Source organism: Saccostrea echinata, unplaced genomic scaffold (assembly GCF_033153115.1).
Source record: "Saccostrea echinata isolate AGI-Se365-2 ecotype Australia unplaced genomic scaffold, CSIRO_AGI_Sech_v1 ptg000009l, whole genome shotgun sequence".
NCBI classification, from domain to species: domain Eukaryota; kingdom Metazoa; phylum Mollusca; class Bivalvia; order Ostreida; family Ostreidae; genus Saccostrea; species Saccostrea echinata.
Genome location: NW_026889758.1, coordinates 37920677 through 37940035, shown reverse-complemented (window position 1 = coordinate 37940035; position 19359 = coordinate 37920677). Strand labels below are relative to the sequence as shown.

General features: G+C 33.9%; 1 protein-coding gene across 1 annotated transcript; it reads left to right on the top strand.

The window, feature by feature from the left end:
* Positions 1 to 306: 306 nt before the first annotated feature.
* LOC133182704 (uncharacterized) lies at positions 307 to 18705 on the top strand. The gene is made up of 16 exons (XM_061317554.1): positions 307 to 483; positions 760 to 839; positions 1568 to 1798; positions 2437 to 2524; positions 2676 to 2744; positions 4585 to 4724; positions 6127 to 6239; positions 6717 to 6880; positions 6991 to 7043; positions 7307 to 7495; positions 7933 to 7957; positions 11474 to 11817; positions 13905 to 14095; positions 14245 to 14341; positions 14496 to 14632; positions 17155 to 18705. Exons 1-16 carry the CDS (start codon positions 349 to 351, stop codon positions 17823 to 17825), a joined length of 2727 nt encoding a protein of 908 aa, XP_061173538.1. The 5' UTR covers positions 307 to 348; the 3' UTR covers positions 17826 to 18705.
* Positions 18706 to 19359: the final 654 nt, after the last annotated feature.

Genomic DNA, 19359 nt, shown 5'->3' with positions numbered 1-19359 from the left:
GATCAACTTTAAGATTTGTTACTGAGTACTAAATTAATATTTTGCTGATTCCTGGTCATCCTATTTCTCTTGCTTTTTGGGCAACGTAGCTTCATTTTTCAGCATATTTTGTTTTAATCTATGGATCATTATACTCAGGTGACCGTTAAGGCCCTTGGGCCTCTTGTTTTAAATTAAGTAGTACTGTATTTATAAAAGAAAAAAATCCTTATATAAGAAAATTACTCATACATTAGAGATCATTTCAGTAAATAGAAAGTTTTTTTTTTTTACCGCTGTAAAACGTACTGCGAGTAAAAATTAATCCAGCATCGGGTTCGATATTCAGAAAATGACAACCATCAAAACATGGCAAGTGAAAGTAACTGTAACAGTGTCAGTGATGATTGTGACAGAATAAAGTTAGTTAGAAATCCTCCAGAACGGATAGGACATGTAGCAGTATGTTCAGATAAATACATGATAGTATGGGGAGGATACAATGTAAGTGCTTTACTTAATGAATGATGCGATGGATCAGGAGTCGGAAAATCAAAACAAACATGCATACTGTATTTATAATTTTATTTCGATCAATATTTGACGTTCTCCACACAATCCCCCATCTTATAACTCTGTTAAATAAATACATATTTCTTATACTATATTATGTATGTAGTGGTTTGGGCTATATGGACCACAGGGTCTGTGGGCAACTGCAAACAATTTTTGTTATTTTTATGTAGACCTAACAATTTATTTTTATCTTTTCTTATAAAGGATGATTTCAATCCTCCCTACACAGAAAAATATCTACCAGCAAATGAATTGTGGATTTACAATACAGAATTTAAAGTTTGGTAGGTATTTTTAAAAATCATCTTGCAAATTCATAACACAAATAGTTATGTGAAATGCTTATTCTTTTACAAAAATGTTCTTACTATATATATGTGACTTGTTGTATGAGTAATGTTTACTAACGGTGAGTGTATGCTATGTGTACAATTAGAAAAATTCAAAAAAGTGAAAAGTATTATACAATGATGTTGACCCTTTTTTGCAAATTATTTCACATGTTCAAAACAATTCAGATGAAGTTTACTAGTGTAGCAATTTCAAATAATAGGAAATTTCATGTACATAATTAAATCTGAATTATTTTGTATTATAGTAGCTAGGTTATACTCTTTACTATTACTATGTACAGTAAAACTCAGTTACATGTATAACAAAGTCCTGGGAACCTGTGAATTCTTTACCTTGGTGAAATAAAGTTTTGTGATGAATTTCAAATATTTTTGAAAAATTATAATAAATCTCAGTTCAATATTTTAAATTCTGTTATCTTTAAAAAATCACTGTAGAAGATGTAATTTTTTTTTATTTTTAACCTTTACAGGACACAAAATCAGTTCACTATGTCAATAAATTCATTATATCAGTATTTGTTATCATTGAAAATGTTACAAGGAATTATTAACTTCTCTATATCCATGAATTTGTTATGTCTGCGTTCGTTCTATTGAAGTTTTACTGTACATATCACTGTTGTAATATTCTCTTGAATCCTAATCTTTTTTTATAGGTATTTTGAAAGATGTAATGTCCATCCTGTTGCAGCATCTGGGTCCACTGTCTGTTTAGGTGATGGATATATGTATCTATTCGGTGGCCATGCACGCTATGGTAACGTCAATGATCTTTTTCGATTAGATCTGAGCACATTGGAGTGGGAGAAAATGACTCCTCAGGATAAAAATGAGAAAATGACCCCCAGTCCTCGAGACAAAGCAGTGTCCTGGTACTATGAGAAAAAGTTAGTATTGCAGAAGTATAAGATTAGCTGTGTAGTATTCAGTATTTAATGAGAGAAAGTTTGTACTGTGGGAAGGTTTGTAGTAATGAAGCATGAAAATAGCAGTGAAATACTTAGCAAGAGAGATTGAATATTGGAAGTTTAAGGTTCAATGGCCCTCTGATAAGAGAGGTAATTCTTACTTGGTTAAATTACTATTATTTCTTTATAAAACTGTTAAGTTAATAGGCCATTTCTGTCAAATTTTGCCCCGTAAGGTATGTTGAAATGTGTGTATATCAATATTATAAATTGGATTTCATTGGGAAGATTGTTAGTTTTATATAAGTGGAGAGAGGGATTATGAACCTTAAGTAGAAAATGAAGTACAGTTAACTGTATCTAAAATTAATATCAGTCTCTCCTGAAATCTGCTCAATTTATAATACGTATAAAAATTATTTTAAAAATATTTTTCAGTTGGCAGTGTGTTTTGAGCAAATCAGACTTGGTTTTATAAGTCAGACATAGTTGTTTTGTTAAAGAGCCCCTGCATGACCTTAAATGATGTATAAAGATACATGCTCTATTTAAAAAAAAGTTATTTTAATAAACAAAGAAAGAAAGCTACAGACATGTTCCTATGTTTGATGTTTTAGGTTTTATACATTTGGAGGTTTTGGAGTGCCTACAAAAGGTTATATGGGAGAGGGCAAGTCCTTCTTTCAAGATGAAATTCCAGAACAGGTATGTATAAATTGTCTGGAAAAATCTATAGTATATAGAATTACTCCCCATTGAATGTTGGGGGTAGGTTGACTTGATGTTTGCCTGGTAAATATTTTCACTATCTGGCTTTAATGTAGTTATAGCTGTTTTACTGATTTTCTTTTATTAGAGAGGCTGGAACAATCAGCTGTGTGTTTTTGATGTGACCACAATGGAGTGGAGTATTCCAGACAATGTGGTAAGTTCCTAGAATAAATCCAGAACACATAGTTAATTAATTTTGAAGGCTATTAGAAAAGGATTACATGTACTGGCATAATGGAACAGTGTAAGTCACTTTCATAGTTTATGTAAAAAACACTAGTTCCATGTCCCAGTCTGGCAAATTAGAATCATAAATCACAACAAACCAGCTATTACTTCTGTGATTAAGGATGAGTTGCTTAATGCAGATATAAAAATATGGGAAAGGATGATATGACATAACTGCTATCTGGGGCCCCTTTTTCTACAACGAATTATATTTGAACTACAACGATTTTGATAGTTTTCAAACATGAGTGAATAATTACGACGCCTTTTGAATAGTTTCAGTAGTTCCAACACATTTTAATTATAAGGATTACTGCATTATCTATGATTTTTTAGACCCTATGACAGCAAAGTTCGGCCTGGTTTGTGACAATATGTTCTTTTATGAAAAGAGAATAGGCGGGTCTAAGTACAATAGAGGGATAAGCATGTCCGAGGAATCTACCTTTTATGGCTATTGTTATTATTTCGCACATAGTCGCTTACCGAGAACAATTGTCCAATCCGATGACAGAACGACAAAACATGCTGGTTTACTACATGTTTACATTTTATCACAGGCACGTGGTTTAGGTCAATTTACACAATATCTCTACTACATTTCAAACTTTGAATGGTCAGCCAAGGCTACTTATACATATATAATAATACGCATGGAACCTCAGCGTTTACCATTTTGGGTCAAGAAATGCACATGAAACTTCTATTCACTGATTCTAGGGAATACGTGTAGACCTAGCGAATTGCCCACCAAACGCTTTACAAAACTTTGAACTATGTATATTTTTAAATCAATTGTTTGTAAATGTGAGCTGGGAAATTGTAGATCCGTGTCTAATCTGTGACTCAAATGCATAAAAAATTGTTTATCGGAAAGCAGGTAAAAAAAAACAACAACCTTTTTTCCAAGCATAAAATGTCGTTAGTATTTTTGTAGTACTCACTAGTAATGCAACTCATTTAGCTGATTGGTCAGTTAGAAAGTATCGCCAGTGCCTCGATTAGCATATGAATTTATTCTTACGTCAGAAAAAATAGTTTCGTCGATCTGTTCAAAATGGGAGAGGCCAGCTAGATTTTACAATTTTTCAAAAACAACATGTGAGCGCAGTTAGGTACATTTTTCTCCTTTCACATATAGGTAGATTTCAATAAAATACAGTGACCAGCCAAAGGAGAAAAATGTACCTACTTGCACTCGTATATTTCAAGGGCTACAAAGAGTGGGGCGGGGCCAAAATTCAATGGAAATTGGATATAAGCATGGTAGCCCTACTCAAAATAAAGACAAATATCTTCCAAATTATGTTTCTATTTTCAGTAAAAGTAGTATTTTATGAGGGTATACATATCAGTGATTAAGTACATGCAAAAATTAGAGTAAAATTTAGATATTTATTTTTTTGTCAATTTACCGGGGGCCGTATGTCACATCATCCTTTACTAAGGGGGATTGGGGTTAAAGTCAATTACATGTACAAAAGGAGGCTGCTTACTATAAGTAAATTGATCTTTTTCCAGTTCACTTAGATTTAGAACAGTTAACAATTCAATTTTATTCTCATTTACTGATTTACATACCTGAGAATATAGAATAACATCTGATGCAATTATGTTTTTAGAACTTATTAGTGTGTACTACCTACCTATAATTATCTGCAATAATCAGGGACTGTAATGGAAGTTTAGGGGAAAAACTCTTATAATCTTAGAATGTGTATGCATATTCAATTATCCTAATTGTATAAGTTTTGCTTTGAATACAGGGTCCTAAGCCCTCTGCCCGGGCTGCCCATACAGCAGTGAGGTTTGGTAGCAAGGTTTATATTTTTGGAGGGCGACATTTAAACCTCAGGCTAAATGATGTCCATTGTCTGGATCTGAACTCACTGTCATGGAGTGGAAGGTAGGTCAGACTCACCAATCTGAACCCACTGTCATGGAGTGGAAGGTAGGTCAGACTCACCAGTGTGAACTCACTGTCATGGAGTGGAAGGTAAGTCAGACTCCCAAGTCTGAACTCACTGTCATGGAGTGGAAGGTAAGTCAGACTCACCAGTCTGAACCCACTGTCATGGAGTGGAAGGTAGGTCAGACTCACCAGTGTGAACTCACTGTCATGGAGTGGAAGGTAAGTCAGACTCCCAAGTCTGAACTCACTGTCATGGAGTGGAAGGTAAGTCAGACTCACCAGTCTGAACTCACTGTCATGGAGTGGAAGGTAAGTCAGACTCACCAGTGTGAACTCACTGTCATGGAGTGGAAGGTAGGTCAGACTCACCAGTCTGAACTCACTGTCATGGAGTGGAAGGTAGGTCAGACTCACCAGTCTGAACTCACTGTCATGGAGTGGAAGGTAAGTCAGACTCACCAGTCTGAACTCACTGTCATGGAGTGGAAGGTAAGTCAGATTCACCAGTCTGAACTCACTGTCATGGAGTGGAAGGTAAGTCAAACTCACAAGTCTGAACTCACTGTCTTTGAGTGGAAGATAAGTTAGACTCACCAGCCTGAACTCACTGTCATGGAGAGAAAAATAAATCAGACTCAGAAGTCTGAACTCACTGTCTTTGAGTGGAAGGTAAGTTAAGACTCACCAGTCTGAACTCACTGTCATGGGGTGGAAGGTAAGTCAGACTTACCAGTGTGAACTCACTGTCATGGAGTAAAAGGTAAGTCAGAGTCAACAGTCTGAACTCACTGTCATGGAGTGGAAGGTAAAATCAGACTCACAAGTCTGAACTCACTGTCTTTGAGTGGAAGATAAGTTAAGACTCACCAGTCTGAACTCACTGTCATGGAGAGGAATGTAAATCAGACTCACAAGTCTGAACTCACTGTCTTTAAGTGGAAGATAAGTGAAGACTCATCAGCCTGAACTCACTGTCAGGGTGTGAAAGGTAAGTCAGACTCACCAGTCTGAACTCACTGCCATGGAGTGAAAGGTAAGTCAGTTTCACAAGTCTGAATTCACTGCCATGGAGTGAAAGGTAAGTCAGTTTCACAAGTCTGAACTCACTGCCATGGAGTGAAAGGTAAGTCAGTTTCACAAGTCTGAACTCACTGTCATGGAGTGAAAGGTAAGTCAGACTCACCTATCTTTAACAATCTCCAAAAACATGCTAAAATGTTATTTTGCCATAGGAGAGTCCTTTATATATGAGACAGCATGAGGAATAAATAAATAAATAAAATAAAATAAATACATTATAAAAAATATGGAGTTTTGGACTCCTATACTTTTGATAACTTCAGAATTTCTACTTTTATCTGGTGACCTTTTGATGTCTGCATTTTTTCACTTTAAGATTGTTCATTGATGGCTGTCAACCAGAAGGCAGGTCCTGGCACACTGCTGTAGGTCTTTCTGACAACAGAATGTTTGTGTATGGAGGCTTCACCACTGACTGCCAGCCCCTCAGTGAGTACTGCTGGTTTTTAATGTAATTAATGCTCATTTGGCATTTGGGCAGTAAACCACTTCCATTAGTTTTATTTTTTCACAACATTGAAGCTCATACTTGTATGGTTTTTCTTATATGTATGTCATTTGTATTTCTAAATTTTCTTATTTCTGACTTTTCCAAAATCAGTTTAACAATTTAAATTGAAGATGGCAAAGTGTACTGGTACTGTAAATGAAATTCAAAATCTTTTTTCCCCTGCATAATCAGTTGTTTGAATTAACTGATACTTGTTTTATGTGGTGCTTGTTATATGCTGCAATTCAGGGCTTTCAAAAAGATTAGAAACAGGCAGTATATTTACAAAAAATAGGAGGTACCTTGTGGAAGCAATTTTAGTTAAAAATATTACTTAATTTTTCTCCATATTTTGGCTGCTACAATGAATAACTTAAATAAGAACATTGATACAGGTTTTTTTACGAAACATGCAGGTGATTCCTGGATTTTAAATATCAACAGCCTACAGTGGACTCAGTTAACACATTTCCCTCAGAATCGATGTCGTCTCTGGCACACTGCATGTGTTACACAGGATCAAGATGTCCTGATCTACGGTGGCTGTGAAAAGAACATACTGGACTATGACAGTATATGTGTGAGTATCTGTTGTTTAAAAGTCACAAACATTACAGCAGTATGAGCCTGTGTGTATTTGATATTTTGTAGTTCCTGTTCAAAGATCATTTTATTATCTTTTATGTACAGGAGATTAAGAATGACATTTTAGAATTCCAGTTTGAACCATACACACTGAAAAAGTAAGTGCTTGATTTTGTGTTCAGGATATATTTATGTGGAAAATTCAAATATAGTGCATTGTATATGTCTTCTGTTTAAATTAAGATTTCAAAATTTAGTTATTATGGGAAAATGTTAACAATGAGTTAACAATGCATACTAATTTTGAAAATTGATAAGAAAAAAAAAGAAGATATTAATGCTTAATTGGTATTATTCGTTAACTTTTACTAAGAGCACATTCACTAATCTTTAAATAACTTGCCTCATATTTACATTTCAGGCTCTGCATAGAGTGTGTTTACAGATTCCGTGTCAGATTAGGAAGTCAGTGGGATTCCCTACCTCGGCCTATTTCTGATTGGCTACATAAGAAAGAAACTCTTGACATTCAGTTGCTGATGTCATCAGATTCTGACTTTTACTCGGATTGTTTAGAAGATGATTCAAATGTAATGTGGACTTTATCCTAGCACATAGACTGTATTTATAAAGAAATTTACATTTTGAACCAGATGTATTTGCACTGTCTGGAATGTACTAGCCTGTATAGAGACATTATATTTATTGGATAATTTCAATTTTGAATCATTGAAATATGCAGAACTTTCACAAACTTCTTTATTGTTACTCCTAGCTATGAATTTATAAAATGTACTGAATGTAAAAATGTACATGTATCAAGCTTAATGCACCATCCATTCTGACTTACTGTGTCAGATACAAGTACTAGAATACTAAACAACACACTGTCTTGGGTGAGTCAGTTTTGATGCATAGTAAAACAGATTGTATTTAAATGTATTTTTATTTATTGCTACAAAGGGTTTACAGTATATACATGTATAATGTAAATTTTAGAGAGAATAATTTTAAATTGCAGTGATATCAGTTCATTAACAACAACAGTTTCAGAGCAAACTTTGGCTGGAAGGTTAAATAATACAAACAATTTTTTTACCTTCTTTTGAAGAGTTCTGCAGGTAATTTATACATTTTTACAATGATATATTTTTGACAAAGGATGACTGCACTTAACGCCTGTTTTTGGGTCTTTTTCGGTTGCTTCTGTTGCTTTTATTTCTAAACCTTATCTCACTTTTGTATGTTTATGAAAGAATACTGTCAATTTGGAACCACATTTAAATCTTAAAATGATTTTAGACTGTGATACAATAAAATGATTCAATGTTTTTTGTCCTTACTGCTTTCCAAATATAGTGAATTTACACTTACCTGCCCTTGATTGAACATTACGTATGCATGAGAGGTGGAGCTAATATTGTAAGAATGAGTCTAAAATTAGACTTGATAGATAACAATGACATGTTTGGAAAAAAGAACGTGACCACTCTTTCAAATCTCCCTCTCCATTCTGTATGGCACAAATACACTTCTGACAAAGGTTTCAAAACGAAATTAACAATATGAGCACGTCAATGTAATTAAAGCAGATTTTATATCAATGCCAGATGACTAAACGTGTTCGAACACAATGTCCTAGTTAGCACATGCTACCTTACAAGTCACGCGACGGAATTAAGTATTCACAAAGTTACCTGAGGTAAGAAATCACGTGGTGAATTATAATATTCAACATGTCACAATCCTTGGTTACAACACAGAGAACGAATGTAAGAAGAAGCAGTTTTTTCTCTTTTTAACCATGAGCGCATGTTTGTCTATTAATCTCCTTTTGACACATTATTATTTATGCAAATATACAACTATTGTTAAACGTAGAACAATAGACAAACATGCGCTGACTATGTATAAAGTCAGTGAAAAAGTGGGCGTCCTCAAAATCGAACGGAGATTTAAGAAATTGTGATGACCCCTGCCTTTGAAAACAGATTCGAACTTCGTAAATAAACACTTTTATTAAACGTAATTAGATAAAGTTGTAGATTGGATGTTGACCATTCTTGCAATGAAAAGAAAAATGTTTGTTTTGAAAGTTTATTTTGTCGCAAATTCCGCATGTCCTTAAGTGCAGTCATCCTTTAGGACCTTTTTAGAATACGTCCATAGAGTATTATCCAATAATACGTATGTAACAATATGATATGCCCAAAGCAATTTTTGACTGATGTTTCAAAAGAGTTCAAGGGATTTCTGAGTATATTTTCACAGAAAGGAATTTCTGAAAACAAATCTCCAGCAAACACTTATTTGCTCAACTTGAAATAATTTAGTTTGTTTTGTCCTGATATAAAGTTTTGGATGCTGCTTCACATATTTCACAGCAATATTTGAAAATCAGAAGTTTAATATGTTTGCATTTTAAGCTATGTACATATATAATGTTCTTTTGGTGGTGTCTTCTTTTGACCTTGGTTAGTCATCTTGGATAATGCGTTTACGGTATTTTAGCTCACCTTAAGTGAGCTTTCCTGATTGAAATTTGTCTGTTGTGTGACTTGTTGTCGTAAACTTTTCACAATTTCAACTTCATTAACAGAACCACTGGGCCAATTTCAACCAAATTTGGTACAGAGTATCCTACGATAAAAAGGATTCAAATTATTTAAATGAAGGGCCACATCTTCCTTCAAGGGGAGATAGATAAGAAATAGTGAAAATTAGGTTGGATCATTTAAAAATCTTCCAAGAACCACTGGACCAGAAAAGATGAAACTTAACAGTATGTGGAAGCTTCCTGACATAGTGTAGATTTAAGTTCACCCCCCCCCCCCCTCCCAAAGAATGTGGGAAAATGTTTTAAAATTTTCTTATCTAGAGCAAGAGGGCCATGATTAGTATTATTAAGGGACAATCATCCTCAGCTAGTGCAGATACAAATTTGTTAAAATCATTGCCCCCGGGGGTAGGGTGGGGCCACAAATAGGAGATAAAGTTTTACATGGAAATGGAAACGTTTAAAAATCTTGTTCTTAAGAACATCAGGGGCATGATCAGTAATACTATTACAAGCATTTTTTTTCACATAATCTTTAAACCAATCTGTTTCATACATGTTTTCATGTAAAAGACATCTGATTTACATGTACAGTTCAATAGAAAATAAATTTTATTTTATTACATAGGTGTCCAGAACAGGCACATAGTATCAAAAGGGGCAGCGAAAAATAATTGACAAGCAAACAAAAAATATGATTGAAAAAAAGGAAATTGTCCTCGCAAACAAAAAGATGACTGCAAAAAAGGAAAATGTCCTCGCTTGTTTTGAATTTTCTGCCATCCGACAAAAAATTAAATGCAATCGAGTTTATTGATCTGTAGAGACAACTGTAAAGGGTTAGGAGGAGGATAAAATATACAGGATGGTTAAAGAATATGTCTAGAATAAGAGAGCGAAAGGTAGTTGATTGTTGACTAATACTGGAAATGGGAAAATTTCACCCCAACCGTGCGCAGAAAATTGCAGACCATATTTGCATTACGCTATCAGTAGCGTTATGGTCAAAAACTATTATAAAATCATAACGCTACAGTTCTGCAGCTAAAAATCCATGAAATCATATGATCAGAATTTAGAAAAATCATCGCTTTTGCAAATCATGCTATGACAATCAAAAAATTCTGAGACGTAACAGAAACAGGTGCTTAACATGCCCGTAGAATGCGGAGGCCACTTTTTCCTGAGTATAGTATTTTGCTATAGTAAAATTTCCTTTAGATGCTGGTTGACCCCCTCCCCACTTTTTGGTGTTGTAAGGTCGACACTGACAAATTTCAGGATTTGGACAGTAAATTGTTTTTTTTTTTTTAACAATTTTCATTTTTTTATTTATTTATTTTATTTTTTTTTGTTTTGCTTGTCAGATGATTTTTGGAAGTTGCCCCCCCCCCCCCCTCATTGGTCAGCTTTTTTTTTTTTTTTTTTTTTTTTTTTTTTTTTTTTTTTTTTTTTGCCTGTCAGATTTTTTTTTGGGGGGTGGGGGTGGAGTTGCCCCCCCCCCCTACTTGTGAAACCGTTTCTACGGGCCTGCTAAAGAGGGTAAAGATATTGTTTCCAAGACCTTGTAACGTTGTTGAGTTTATGTCCATAGGTGTGGTGTATTTTAAATATAGTTTTCCAGCTATATAATGTGTTGGAATCTTTCTTTAAAATTTCTCTGAAATTCACAATGTTCTGGTGACCGTAAAGGTCATTGGGTCTCTTGCTAAATGTGAGAAGGGTTTTTTTTAAATACTGAACCTTTTCATACCTGGTCTCACTTTGGATGTTATTTTAAATGCAACAAAAGTGGTACATTTATTTATCTGTCGAGCGAAATCCGGAAACATTTTTTTCCTTAAACAAGTTTTATTTTTAGTAAGTGTGTTATTATTTCCGGTATTTTGTCGACGTTGACAGGCACCTTGCCCGGTCCTTGGATGGCTTTAAAAATGCATGTTTAAATGCACGTTCGTACACATCTTAGACTTTTTTTAAGTAAGGAAAGTTGAGAAAAGATTAATTGCGGAAAATTTTGAACAATTTTAGGCAACATCAACAATGGCTATGAAAACGATTGCGGCGTTTTCTTCACTTGTGATTGTCTTTGCGTATCTTGCAAAACTATACTTTGATAGAAGTTCGGCGAGTGCAGAGAGAATGAGCCATATTTTGTCAGGGCTTCTGAGGGCAGAGAAGAAGATAGATGCTCCAAGAACCCGTGTAGCACTAGGTTTTGGTGGCTGTGAAGACTTGATTGTAGATGGAATGACTTTTATCGACAAGTTTAACTTAGAAGCGCCAGGAAAACCAAAGCATCATGACTCAGTTGGGACTAAGGAGGAGCTTTCTGAGTTGTTTGGTTACTTTTTCCAGCATGGAGCTGCTGCAGAGTATGTGATCACTGTAAAAAGCTGTGTCAAAACTTCTACTTTTACCTAAACACATTATAGGAAAATAATCTGAATAATCTTTTAGAAACAAATCTGAGGTTATCTTCAGTTAGTGTAGATTGATGTTTGTTCAAAAAATGAGTCGCCTGCAGTGGTTAGAGCATTAATAATTGGTCTAGAGTCATGGCGTTGGGAGTTGATCCTTACATTGTGGGTTCGAATCCACTGATAAGACTGTATAAACCTAAGTCCCATGTTGCAGTATGTGCAGGCACGTAAAAGATCCCTCACTGCTCAAAAGCGATAAGTACTGAGTACTGTTCTAAATTTGCAGCCCTCCACTGCTAAGTGGTGGCATCTCAATATGAGTGAAAAATTCTCAAAAGGAAGTTAAACATCCAAACAAACAAAACATGACTCCTGGGGTATGTGACCAAAGTTTTACATAAGAATATGTAGGGAAAAAGTATACTGATAGTTACTCAGGTGAGCATTGTGGCCCATGGGCCTCTGTTTTAAGATTTTTTGTAGTTTGTTTTTTTTTTTTTTTTTTTTTTTTGCAGTTGCTTTAGTTACTTTAAGTATTACTTCAATTCTCTTCCTTTGTTTATAAGTATAGATCAGTAGAGCTTCAGTCTCATCAGAGATTCTGGTTTTTAATAAATATTCTTGAAATTGTGGGGGAAACTCTTTAGAAAAAGTAATTTATTACAGTTTGTTGCTTGTAACTAACTGTTTATGGCTAAATGTAATATTCAACGTGTACAAATTGAAACATAATGAAAATACAATATTTTCTTAAAATCTCTATTTATTTTAATAAACCACATAATTTTTCAGTGTTAGTTGGTTTCTCCCTATTGTTTTGGGTCTTTGGGTCTTTGGGCATTTTTTTAGTAAATTAGTGCACCTTTGAGTTCTTAAAGGAAAGTCATAACTCAACTTACCAGTAGTTTTTATGTCATCTTTGATATGAAGTGGTTTAATCCAGTAAGATTCTAATTTTGAGTCAAATGAAAGAATTTCTTTTTAATGGACAATATTTTTATATGATATATAATGCTCATATTCTTATTTAAGCATTTTCAAAAATTTAGAACATGCTTTTTTTTTTTTTACAAATGCCTTTGTTTGCAATCAAGAAGTTGAAGCATATTCACAGCCTGCAGGAATATGTTAAGTTTCTATACAATACTGTTGTCAGATATCTTTAAATTTATTAAGCACTAAAATTGGTTCATTGTTATGACCACACAGGTAAGGTTTAGATGATGTATGTCCTGTGTCATGATTTGAGAAGACAAATACAGTTGAACTTCGGTATCTGGAACATGGATACATGTATCTCGAATACCATGGATATGTCAAAGTGATTTTGAAGTCCCGGCTGTTTATTCCTTAAGTATTTGACCCTGGATATCTCGAATTCTCGGTTATCTAGAAGTATATTCTCTGTCCCCTTGGGTTCGAGATAACGAGGTTTGACTGTAATTAGTTTTATATCAGTTCTCAAATGAATTCATTGATTACAAACTCTCAAATTCCAATGGGATACTGTTTTGAATATAATCCACATGCTGAATTGATTGTAATATTATTAAAGCAATATGAACTGCAACTTCGATGTCAGAAATTTTTGTTGCAAAATTGTAATTAACTATTTCAATGACAGAAAAAAAAGTTTATTAACTTCTGTTGTTCATATTTGTGATGGAAGAACTATTTATAAGCTTTGATTGAAGCAAAAGTACGTTACTATCATCCTGTACATCATTGATTTCTTATACTATAAATTTGATTGTACATAATCCTTTATTCTGAAGCAATTTGATACTTTATTTCTGTCTAATTGATCAAAAAGGTTTAAAATAGATACAAATTTATCATAATAACACATTTTAACAGCAAAATAAAATTCTCAAAAATGCAGTTCATATTGCTTTAAAAGCAGAAGAAGGAGATGAAAAATATCAAACAGAAAAGATTTTGTAACAAGGTTTAATATATAGAGAATCTTTTTGTTTTCATTTAGAGGTATCATAACCACTGCTTCTGTATTGGCCTAAATAATTTACATGTGTTTGTAGGAGATATGTCAGCAACAACACATTATTTAAGGAATTGACAGATACAGCCTTTTCTATGGCTGACCACAAATCCATCTTGGGAGGAAATGCACCAGTAATGGCTAGGAGAATGGCTAATGAGGGTGCAGAAGTGCTTCTGGGGGCAAGATTTACCAAGGAACTTAGACAAACTCTACCTGACACAGTGAAAGGTCAGAATGGAATATGTTTCATCGTTCTTCTGTGTTCTATTTATTATTACTAAATTAACACATTTAGAGGAATGAGGCCGTAATAAAATAAAATTAAAATATGCTGTTTTAGAAATTCTTATCTTTTTTAATGTCACTTTTATTGGCAGTTGTTGGAGAAGATTTAGATGTAAATGATATTCATCTGCTTTTGGAATATAAATCTGGGGACAAGTGGGGCAAGTTTATCTCACCAAGAGCCAACAGGTACATGTATCCAGTATATAAAGAATTTCACAATATCCCTTTGTTTTTCCTGAATAACAAATTTTGAAAGTATAGATAAAATTTAATTTTTAAAATACACATCATCTGTGAAAGCAAATCTTCAAATGAAATGTATTAAAACTTTTGATTGTAGATTGATTGTACACAGTGATGAAAGCAATCCTTTTATAGAAACCTTAGAGGGACTGGAAGCCGAGATCAAGACATTTAAACCAGCAGCATTAGTTGTCGGAGGTTTGCAGATGCTGGATAATTTTCCCTTTGAAGACGGTGAAGATAATACAAAATTCAGTAAAAATTTTCAGATTGCCTGGACAGATTTCAAGTTGTAAATAGAAAAAATAGCAGAATTATTCATGCTTGTAACTATGTAAAACACATTCAAATTATGTTGGCTTGTGTACCACACATCATATTAATAATTATGCACTAATACCTATAAGGCCATAGAAAATTAATAGTTTCTCAGGCCAAAAATTTCAAAATTCAATGCGACAGGCAGGTTCTTTTTTTTTTTTTTGGAAGCAGGTGTTATACCTTTTTTTCATGTCAGTCATTCAACAAGATGATGATACCAACTGGTTCTTACTTTTTTTGTTCTCTTACATTAATAATAATATGTATTCAACTTTAAATAATGTTATTCCAAACAAAGTTAATTCATAAAATACTGTATAAACAAGAAATGTATTGATTATCTAATAAAAACATCTATCTATTAGCATTTATGAAAAGGGAAATAACTCAATTTTCTTTTTTCAACTTGGAAAAATAGAAAATTGAGTTATTTCCTTTTTCAATAAAATTAATCAATGCGGCAGTGTTTGACCTGATGCGGCGGTGCCTGAGAAACTATTGATTAATTTTTTTTTGCCTAAACCTATACTTTGGAAACACATCACAGAGATGTAAACATACTAAATATGCTTCCCATTTGCAAAGTATCCAAAGCTGAGGGCATTTACATCAAACCTGTTTGCAATATTCACCCCATCTGTCCAAACTGACCCTATGAAGTGCTGTATGTACATATTTTTACAAATATTTGTGAAGAAATTGAATGCTTTGAATTTTTAGCTCACCTGAGCCAAAGGCTCAAGTGAGCTTTTCTGATCAAAATTTGTCCGTTGTCTGTCATCGTTGTCGTCGTTGTTGTCGTTGTTGTTGTTGTAAACTTTTCACATTTTCATCTTCTTCTCAAGAACCACCGACCCAATTTCAACCAAACTTGCCACAAAGTATCCTTGGGTAAAGGGGATTCAAGTTTGTTCAAATGAAGGGCCACGCCTTCTTCCAAGGGGAGATAATTAAGAATTCGTGAAAAATTAATGGCATCATTAAAAAATCTTCTTCTCAAGAACCAGTGTGCTTGAAAATATGAAACTTATGTGGAATCATCCTCAGGTAGTGTAGATTCAAGTTTGTTCAAATCATGACCCCTGGGGGTCGGGTGGGGCCACAATGGGCGATCAAAGTTTTACATAGGAATATATAGGAATAATCTTTAAAAATCTTCTTCTCAAGAACAGCAAAGCCATGATTGGTCATATTTATATGGTAGCATCCTCAGATAGTGTAGATTCAAGTTTATTCAAATCATGACCCCCGGGGGTCGGGTGGGGCCACAATGGGCGATCAAAGTTTTACATAGGAATATATAGGAAAAATCTTAAAAATCTTCTTCTCAAGAACAGTAAAGCCCTGATTGGTCATATTTAAATGGTAGCCTCCTCAGATAGTGTAGATTCAAGTTTGTTCAAATCATGACCCCTGGGGGTCGGGTGGGGCCACAATGGGCGATCAAAGTTTTACATGGGAATATATAGGAAAAATCTTTAAAAATCTTCTTCTCAAGAACAGCAAAGCCATGATTGGTCATATTTACATGGAAGCATCCTCAGGTAGTGTAGATTCAAGTTTGTTCAAATCATGACCCTTGGGGGGTCCGGTGCGGCCACAATGGGCGATCAAAGTTTTACATAGGAATATAAAGGAAAAATCTTTAAAAAATCTTCTTCTCAAGAACAGCAAAGCCATGATTAGTCATATTTATATGGTAGCATCCTCAGATAGTGTAGATTCAAGTTTTTTCAAATCATGACCCCCGGGGGTCGGGTGGGGCCACAATGGACGATCAAAGTTTTACATAGGAATATATAGGAAAAATCTTTAAAAATCTTCTTCTCAAGAACAGCAAAGCCATGATTGGTCAGATTTACATGGAAGCATCCTCAGGTAGTGTAGATTCAAGTTTGTTCAAATCATGACCCCTCGGGGTCGGGTGGGGCCACAATGGGCGATCAAAGTTTTACATAGGAATACATAGGTTAAATCTTTAAAAATCTTCTACTCAAGAACAGCAAAGCCATGATTGGTCATATTTAAATGGAAGCATCCTCAGATAATGTAGATTCAAATTTGTTCATTCATGACCCCCCCCCCCCAAACCACTTTTTTATTTAAACTTTTCAACCTTTCAAGACTGAACTGATTTCTGCTATTTCCTAGCCATAGTGCTCAGGTGAGCAATGTGGCCCCTGGGCCTCTTGTTTCTTTAGGAACAGCAAGGTTATTTGTGTTGTGTCACAGTGTGATATGATCCTCTTAATTTTAAAATCAGATTTCATTGTCGCAAGTTTCAACTACCATCAGTAATCACATTTTGTTGAAAGTTTTTGCTTTATACTTGTTAAAATTTACTTAAACTACTGTATTATATTGTTTTCTAATTTTTAGATTCAATGTATTTTTTTTTTTAATATACATAAACTGAAAACCCATTTATTTTTCAGGAGAAAGAATAAGAAGAATAACCAAACTAAAGAATTTATTAGCATCAACACCAAGAAAAACAAGTATCCATTTTGAACTAGCATCATTTACAGATGAAAAATTACTGAGAGAAATCCGAGACAATGTAGTTCTGTACTCAGACAGTCTTGGTATGAATGAGCAGGAGTTACCCAATTTGGTTAGTATTCTTACAAAGGGAAAAGTGACACTGGTGGCCGATGCTTATCCTAGAATTGCCCCAGTACTAGACCAAATGAGACAGGTTTATGACATTCTGAGTAAAACAGAGGAAGTAGATGGAAGGAGGAAAGTCTCTAGGATTCATGTCCACACACTGGCGTATCAAGCAATATTGACAAAGAAAGGAAGCCAGTGGAAAAAAACAATGCATGCCACTGCCAAAGCCTCTTTGACAGCTTTTAGACATGTCTGCAACTCTAAGTACATTGACACAGAGAAAGCCAGACTTATCATGGATGATTCATTTTCCTCAAGTACTCTGCAGTCTGCTCAGCGGATACCACTGGAGGAGAACAGACCAGTGTCGTGTTGGGAGGAAAAAGATTACCAGATTTGTGTGGCACCTGTTCTGGTGTGTACTAAGGTGGTTCAAACAGGGGGAGGTGGAGACAACATTTCATCAGCGGGTTTACTGGTACAGGTGGAATGAGCTGTGTTAGGTGGAGAGGTGGAGATGTGAAGTTGCAGTTGATAGCTTGTATATTGATTCTTATATATTCATTCTTAAGTCAATGTCTTTAAATTTATTGGATAAAAATCTATAACAAATTGTATTTTTATGGCTCAAAAATTTGATAGTAATTAAGAAATACAAATGAATGTGTTGTGAAAATATGCATAGATAATATATTCAAGATTGAGATATGTGGAAAAGTTGTGTTTGTTTGATTATCTCTTTTGTAAATTCTTTTATTTTGGTATTGTGGAGGATTTATATAAATGTATGAAGTGTATATATACATATATTTTGTGTTTGTGAATGAATGTGTACTATACTTGGAAATTTTTCAACAATTGATGTCAATTATTTTAGGGTGAAATCGATTCATTTATTTGAAGATGGTATAAGTTAGAGGACCATGAATTTTTTTATGAGTATTTTTTTATTCATTCTTATGTGAACGAGTGTGAGAAAACACCCAACTCTGTAGTACATGTACACATGTTTATGATTGTTCCTTGTGAGGAATTGTTATTTTTCTGTGATCTCAAATCTTTCATTCTACAAACTGCAGGGAAATTTATGCAGTGTTTTTTAGAGATGAAATGACAGACATTCCTGAAACTGTAGTTTATATCAGAAACCATCATCATTTTATGTAGAGTTGCTAACCAATGCTTTATATTTTGATATTTTCATTTGAATTATTTACAGAATTGCAATCCCAAACTTTTTTCATCAATATTCACCATCCTAAAAAGCTTACTAGATGGCAACAGTTTATAGTCTATTTTTTTCTCTTTCTGCTTAATATGATTATAACAAAATATACAAGCATCTAAATCAAACTAGTTCTTACTTAAATACTTTTATTTTATTTTCCAATGTTTCTTCTCCTGAATAACTTAAATTGTGCTTATGCAGTGGCTAAATGCTGGATTTATTTCAACATTTATTTCCTCTCATTTCATGTACAATTAACTGATTTTTCTTCTTATTTTGATTAAAGTTGGAGAAAATAGCCAAAAAAAATGATTACACATATATTATTTGTATTATTTTCTCCAAAAATAAATGGAGAGGAAATTGAAAATACCAAAGAATAAAAATGGTCATTTAGCCTTTTTATTTGGAAATAATGAATATAAATGGATAAATGTAAAATGTTACATTGCAATAAACTGCAATAGCAATATCTTGTTTTTAATGAGGTCATGATAGAGAAGAAAACAAAATCTGAAATATCTGTTCTGTTTCATAGAATTAGCAGGTTTCTGTCTAGAATTTGCTCTGTCCACCAGTGCAGTGAAGAGTTCTGAAAATTTGATCTTGCCAGCTGTAGAACGTGTTTTTATTTATTTAGAGGCTATCATTTTTATTTTTAATTTTGTTTTGCCTCTCTTCTTTATTCTCGCTCAGTTGTGAAGCTTCAAATGATTAATCTACTTATTTAGAAAGAGCTCTTTATGTAGCATCAAAATATATTCATTTTCCAATTATTTATTTAGTGGTTCTATTCTAA